Here is a 7,879-nt window from a genome sequence, read left to right on the forward strand (position 1 = left end):
CACGCTGCTGTACAGCACCACTGGTGCCACCTTGTATAATGGGGGGTATGATTTATTTTCTACCCTTAACCTTTAACATTTGCTGTTCCTCTGTTTTTCAGGCTTTAAAGGAAGTAAATGAAGTTGGAGACCTCTTGCAAATAAAATATTCCCGTCACCGATTGGTACCTCTCCTTGACCGGCCTTTCGATGAGACCACATACGAAGAGACAGAAGACTGAGTTCTCCCTCTATGTCCTGTGGAGTTTGCTCCTCTGTAACAAGACTCTTGTATGGTTCTGAGGCCAAGGTTCTTGAACCAAGCACTCACTTACTGCTTTAGCATATAAACAGTGACTTTTTACTTGCACCTGAAGTAGCTACAGGAGCTCTAAAATTGTGTTTTGTACGTGGCAAAGCAAAATCTGGCTTTTATTCCTATCGCTATCTTGCCATTGGAAGGTGCATGGCTCTAACATGCTGTTTCCTTATTTATTTGCCACGGTAACATTACAGTGCCCATAGGTGACAGTGAGTGTGTTGCCCATCACGCTGCCATGTGGCCATTGTGAGCTACAGTGCTTCTGTCACAACATTTCCAGATTCATGCCTGAAATCTAACCACCTTGGGAGCGCAAGACCTTTCATTTTCAGTCAGAGCTTCTGAGGAGATAGTTGGCTGCTAACTTAAATGTATTTAACAAGAAATAATCAACCAAAGTATATTCTTTTTGCATTTGCTTGATTTAAAGCTTAGCACACTTTTTATTTCCTTACAAATGGTGGCTAGTTTGCCATTTTCAGGACTGTTGTTCAGTCCCTTAAGGAACAAGCAGGGGACCTTCTAGGACCTTTTCAGTCTAAGTACCAAACGTTCCTCTAAGGTAAGTGGCAAAAGGTATCTCTGGACAGGTCCTCATGGGCATTTGTACAAGTACTCCAACTGCAGGATGTACCTGCTACCAGATTTGAATTTTGCTTTTTGGTTGTCTCCTTTGTCTTCAAAACATAGAGGAAAATCATGACATCTTTATATTGCCCTGGGGAAGGAGGAAATCATATTTTAGAACTCTTTAGGTGCCTTATTTTCCCCAATCTATTTCCTGACAGGTTTTTTCCCCCAAATGGCTAAATTAAGCTAGTGTACCAAGAGTAGTAACTTCATGGTACAGTGGTACTTCATTTCTCTGCTCCTTCCTGTCTTTGCTGGGGCCACAGAAATAGGCAGCATGAGTTAAATCTGCTCTGGTGCTCTATGCACAAATTAGCATTTGTCTTAGAGTATATATCAGGTTGCTTTTGTAGCGGTCACATCAAGTGCAGTGAACAGGACCTCCAGCCTTTAAAACTGGGCAGATAGAAGTTCTTGAAATGGTCTTGGGATTCTTCATGCGAGTGAAGGCAGTCTTTTGAAATTAGTCTCAGTTGCAAGAATGTAGTAGTTGAGACATTGTCTTTCTCTACTGGGATCTGGAAAAAAAATCTGTTAAGAAAGGGGAACTTTCCTTTGCTTCTCTCTCTCCCCTGCCTTTTTCACTTTGAAAAAAATCAGTCCTATAGAACCCTTGAAAGCAAAAAGATGGGCATGAGTCACTTTTTAGAAAACGATCACACTGAAGAATTTAATTCTCAATAGCAAATTAAAGTAGAGAATTAGTTGATGTAGGAAAAAGTGGCAATTTCAGGTATTAAAAATGGCCACAGCTAAGTGTCTTCCAGGGTACTCAGTTTATTATGGTTGTGTTTTCTTTATTTGCTGGAGATCATATGGATTGTGTAGATTGAACAAGGTGCAGTGTGTTATTTTGAACATGCATTTATGAAGGCACAATATCAGTGTTCTTTAACACCAGAATTCATTGACTTTTTATACATGAGAAACCTTGCTCTCTGTGAATTCTCTCAAATGATTACATTTGAATAGCTCAAGATCCATTGGATTGCTTAAAGAGCCTGTGCCTCAGGAATATTAATTAGTCTGTTTTCCATTTCTGTGTAGCAAGAACTTCAGCAAGGTCAACATAAGGATTCCTGAGAGGTGAATCAGGATTCAGAAATAGTGATACTAGGCTGAGGGATGGATCACAGTGGCTAGCGTTGCGTGGTAGACCACTGTCTGCTAGACATTTCATTCAATTAGAAGGGCCAGATACCTTGAAACTTAACAGGGAGATGGAGGGAGGGTCATGCTGTTTCTCCTGAGGCAAGTGGCCCTTAAGCATTGAGAGCCAAATGCAGAGGAAGAAGGAAGCAATAAAAACAATATTTGAATTCTTATTTCACCTAAATTCTGGGCATTCTTTGAATAACGTCAAATATATTACTAGAATTGGCCTTTCTTTAATTTGTTGCCTTTCCATTAGATTTTAGCAGCACTGTTTTTGAGAACCTTCCATCATCTCAAATCTGTGTTCATGCCAGATCAAAACACCAACCATTCCTTTTTCGCCCATATTTACGACCAGTACTGGCAACAGTCTGCTTTTCTCTGTTGGAAGAAACATTAAAAGTTAACCTGGCATTTTCTGAAGACCTAAAGTATGGAAGTAAACTGTATAGATGCCACTGTTTTCTGTAATTACCATAACACTCCCTTGACTTTGGCCAGACTCTACACAGGACTGGAATGTAAGAAGTACCGTAGGTATTCTCAAAATTCTTCCCTTGGAGTAAATTAAACTGGTTAGCGATAGGCTTGAATGACTTATGCTTTACAGTTTGGGCAAGACTGGAAATTCAGTGCTAAAAAGTTCTCACCAAAAATGAAATTCATACTGTGTTGTCCTAGCAGTAGAGCTGTGCACATGTTTTTGCACACACATGCACAGTCAAGAGCTTTTTAAGAAATAGTTGTAAAGGCATGTCTTACAAGTGGTTGTCATTTATATGGCCTTTGTATGAGGCTGGGTAGCAAATTCAGGCTATTCTTGAACGGCATTTTCACTTATTGCATTCATTTTATTTGTAGAAGTACTGCAGTAAAATCTGAAAGAATAGGAAAATATAGCTGGATGGGTGATGGCAGGGGGTATGTTCTGAAAATTCAGGCCCACTTAAAAAAAACAACCCAGAAAACCTTGACAGTCCTGTTCAGAGAAATGTGGAAGTCAGGTGAGCAATGAAAGGTATTGTCAGCCTGTCTATCATATGGCCTGATATTGCCCAACAATTGTGAAGTTTTATGTGTTTGAGGAGGGTGACCCTTGAGTGGGGGCGAGGAGGAGCAGGAAATATATGGTAGTGAATGAGACTGCAAGACTTCCACTACCCCCTCCCATGTCTCATTTGGTAGGAAGGACACAGCGGCTCAGATCCAAAGGACCATGATCTATATTTATTGATCTTTCAAGAATAGCACAGGTGTACTGTGTGGGGGTGTGAAGTGGGGATTGGTGAAAATCTCCTCCCCTCCCACAGCTAATCCAAGTATCCACCTGTTAATGAAAGACTACTGTGGTTTACAGTCCAGTATATTTGGTGTGTGTGTGGAGGGGAAGTATGTATATTACAGTATTTAGTATGTGATACCATAAGATGTAAATATTTGGCACAAGATGCACAAGTCACCTCCACAGCTCTAGTTCCCCTCTCCCCCACCCCAATATTTCAAGGATATTTCATTCCAGAATAGTTTTTTTGTTTTTTTTTAAAGATGCTTTGAGAGTGTGGCTGTGGATCTCATTCTGTGGTTCTAAAGCTGTCAACATAATGTAATGTGGAAAGGGTTGGCTCCTAGGAACAAAACAAAAAAAAGCCAACTTCCCTAGGTTTTGAAAGGGCTTTACAACGTGCCTGTATGATCAATCACTGGGAAAAGCAAGTAACATTTTATCAGTGGTAAAATTCAGTCCGGTTTGCTTCATTGGGATGAAAACAAATACTGTGTTCATCCCAATAAAAGGAATATTCCGAAAGACTAGCACTTGCTAAACTCATCTGATACTATAAGAGGTCAGTGAGTGTTGTAGCCCCTTTGCTGCTATCTCTGCCTCCCCCCCCCCGTTTTTTTTTGCATCAGAGCATAAATTGCTAGATTTGGAGTAAATGGGATTGCTTCTACAAACTCAACCTAAACCAAGTTTCAAAAATACCTGTATCAGCTGAAATGCATGCATAGGTGCACAAGCCAGGGAGAGGTAGGAATCATTATTTGCTTTGTGGGCCTGTTCTCTGAAGTCTCTAAATGCTCATTTTTGAAGTTAGGTAGTCTTTTGTTCTCTCTTCCCCCCTCCCTCCATGGACAAGCACAATGGGCAGGAAGGGCCAAATGGAGCACACTAGTCCAAAGATCATAAATTGATACACAGCAGATAACCTTTCCCCTCAAATAAGTGCTGTATCTATTCTTTGGAAGCTGGACAACTAGCAGTGTCCATAAATACACCTTCACACTGAACATAGGCCACAGTCCTGTGCTGTGGGCCTCTATTCAGAAACAAGGTGGATGCCCTAGGACCAGAGCTTGAAATATGAGGGACCATCATCCAGAGAATCCTGTTCTAAGCACTGTGTTGTTCACTGTGTACTTTGTCTAGGAGTTGATTTTCAGTTGTCTCCTTGCACTCTGGTATGGATTCCAGAATACATTTAACACAACCCCAGTATTTTCCAAATGTACCCAGGCTTTTTTGGTGCCTGTTTCTTTAAAATATTACATGCTTGCTTAAGGCTCAGGATTTGCTGATGTATTTTAAAAACACAGATAACTGAGAAATGCGCAGATTTCACATCTGGTATGGTATGCATACTAGAGTACAAAAAGTAAAAGCAAGAATGGGTCCGGAAGTTATGTTTGGTGGTGCTTGTGTGTATGTGAGGGATATTATGCTGTTTGTCTCCTGTAAAAGTAGGTGGGAACATGACAAAGAACACTACTACTTAAAACGCCTTAATTGCTGTGGTTCTTGGCCTGAGTTAAAATCATTTCATAAAATAGAAATTATTTGCAAATACTGTGTTCTGTAACATTCTATGCTAATTGAGTCTGTTCATGTGGTTGGTAGAGGCAGATCTATCAAGCTTAAAATGGTGAAGGATGACAGCTAATCATCATGCAGGTCTTCAAGGCTTGAAAGTTCTCGCCCTGCCTTTTCCTCTCAAACTCTTGAAGCAGGTCGACTTTACACTCTCTCTCATGGTGAATATTACAAAAACGCACCAGATGGTAGTTGAATATATCTGAACAAGAAGTTTGTTCTCAAGCTTCTGTCCAAGTGGCATGAATGTTGTCATCTCATGGGTATGAAAATCATTCTACCTGATCAGATTTACACGATGATTGCTATCTTGGGCTGAATTTACCATGATGGAATACATGTGGGAACTGGACCTTAGCTTGCTAACTTACATTCTGGCTGGTCACCCTGAGTGCTTTCCATGTGAACTTGACTTTCTTGATGTGATGCTATGGTGATCTTAGATTTGCTTTGCTGTTTGGGACTTAAGAGCCACTCCTAGTTTACTAGTTGATACGTTCAACGACTCATAGAAAAATGAGGATCTGATGGGAAATAAGTTTTTTATGCAGGTAGCTATGGCAGCTAGCACGTTACCTACTCACCTGTAGGTAGACATTTCTAGGCAGCTGGGATATGCCAACAGGTTGACAGTTTACCAAAACAATGCCCAAAAACATAAGTGCACTGAAATAAGCAAGCCTTGTCTGTTGCCATTTGCCAAATCACACCTGCTTTGGCCAGTATTTTCAGCCATCCCCTTAAATTGAAGCCACCTCTGCTGCATTTACATGCAATTGCAGAGGGGAGAAATTATTTGGGAAGAAAAACCAGGTGAAGAGAATGTATGGAGCCTGAGGCTTTAGGCCATCAGCCTCAAAGCTAATGGCGGCCCATATATTTTATAGTCCTCGTGCTCACTAAATTGCAACTTGTCTTAAATGTCACTGTGCTCTGATGCCTCTGTGTTGCTAATAATGTACATATATCCTAGATTTTTTGTAGATACTAAACATTTTACATGAAATTTTTAATTACCTCCCCAAGAATGTTTTCTTCCAGAATTGCAACTTTTTTACACCTTCAGCAAAACTAACACAAAGTTGGGTATCGTACGGGAAAGGAGAGCGAATAGCAGGAACTACATTGGCTTTTGAGAAAGTAACGATGCACGTTAAGCTAAGAGAAACTGCTTGACAAAAAGAAATCTAATTATGTTCTGCTTAATAAAAGACTTCCAAGTAAAACCTGTGTGAATATTTTTTTTGGTCAATGTAGCCTGGAAGGTACAGGTTATTCTTGAACGATGATATAGCCCCCTCAAGAGAACACACGTTTGGAATTCTAAAATGTCCCAGAGCATTCTGGAATACAGTAAGATCCCTGAGCCTTCATGGGTAAACCTTTTTAACCAAACTCTTTTCCAGCGGTGTGCTGGGGCCACTTTCATCTTTGTCTTTGGTAGATGGTGGTTAGACCATGCTTCAGGCTGTATCTCCAACCCTAAAACCAAACCTTCCCTCAAAGGTGGGGCCCATCACAATTTGAGAGAGGCCTAAGGTACGGACCCACCTCAGCAAGGTCTCCACATCTTGAATTACCCCATAATCGTTGTAGGTGTCCCCGGCACCACACCTGAGAGTACCTCTGCCAATTCAGAGAGGGTGCCTGCTAGGGAAACCCAGCAGCTGGTAAATAAGCAGACTGCCTAATCTCTCCTCAGTCTAATGTGAGGAGCATAAAGTCAATGCCAGTGATATTTCCCATTGGAGGCCTGTGGTAGTTAAAGGACTCAAGTTGGAAAATAACTGGACCTACTCCCCAGCAGCCATCTGTGTGGGGTTGGTGGAGAACCATATGACCAGGCGGCATTAGTTGGGACAAACCCACTGCATCATTTTCTTCCAATCACGTCTCTGTTCTGCAAGCCAGGCCAATTTCCTCTTGCTGCAACATCCCATAGAAGGCTGCAGTTTTTGCCCCGCACTGATTTGCTGCTGCACAGTATTAACGCAGAGGCAGGGGAAACGGGCTGTTGCCTCCTCTCTTCTCGAGGTGCAACAAGCCCCGGAAGAGACAGAGGGGGTAGTTCCCTGTGACCTGCCACCACTGTAACAGATCACCGTGACACGTTCGTGAAAGGCCCGTGAAAATCTCAGGGGTCACTGAGGAAAACTAAACCGAAGTGCAGCGGCCGCAAGACTAGCACCATTTATTCCAGCGTGAGCTAACACGTGATGCAGCAACAACCGCTTTGGAACTAGGAAAAAGCAAGATATAAAATAGTTTCTTTGCTGATGCAACCGGTTGCAGCGTCTCCCCCCCCCCCGAAAAAGTATAGCGCTGGAGATTTTACCGGAAGAGTCTGGTCTAATTCTATGGGGGGATCTAAGCAAAGCTGCATTTTGTCCTCTTGAGCGTCCTGGATACAACGACGTCCGCCCCCGAGCGACAACCGCGGGACTCTCGACTCGCGTGTTTTTGGCCATTTACGCGCGGGAGGTTTTGCCTCGGATCTGCCGCTCTCGAGAGGCCCATTTCCCCCATCCGGATCCTCAAAACTCAACAATAAGCCCCCCAAGCAGAGTTTTGAGGATGCGGATGGGGGCAAACGCGCCTCTCGAGAGCGGCAGATCCGAGGCAAAACCAAGGCGCACAAACGGCCTTCGACCCGTCCCGCCGGCAAGCTGCTCCGCCGCTCCCTCGCCCGAGCTTGCTTTAAAGGATCAAGACAAATAAACCGGATTGAGCGGGCGCGCTCTCCGCGCACGTGGCGCCGGCGGCGGGCAGCCCAGGCTGGCGCGGGGCCTGTGGGCAGGGATCCTCGGGCGCCCACGTCAGAGGCGCGGCGGGTGGGGGGGAGACCGCTGCTCGGAGCCGAGGGGGCAGATCCGCGCCGCTCGTGGCAGCCGGCAGGAGGCGGCGGCGGCGGAGGCGGCGTGCCG

The 7,879-nt window shown here is 43.6% G+C and overlaps 1 protein-coding gene across 1 annotated transcript in view; it reads left to right on the top strand.

Annotated features, from left to right (window-relative positions):
• Positions 1-409, top strand: part of SPTLC2 (serine palmitoyltransferase long chain base subunit 2) — a 76,449-nt gene extending 76,040 nt beyond the window's left edge. The window contains exon 12 of the mRNA XM_056851382.1: positions 102-409. Within this exon, the coding sequence (XP_056707360.1) occupies positions 102-221 (120 nt within the window). The 3' untranslated portion in view covers positions 222-409. The remainder of the gene's footprint in view (positions 1-101) is intronic.
• Positions 410-7,879: the final 7,470 nt, after the last annotated feature.

The sequence above is a fragment of the Euleptes europaea genome, chromosome 6 (assembly GCF_029931775.1).
Source record: "Euleptes europaea isolate rEulEur1 chromosome 6, rEulEur1.hap1, whole genome shotgun sequence".
NCBI lineage: Eukaryota > Metazoa > Chordata > Lepidosauria > Squamata > Sphaerodactylidae > Euleptes > Euleptes europaea.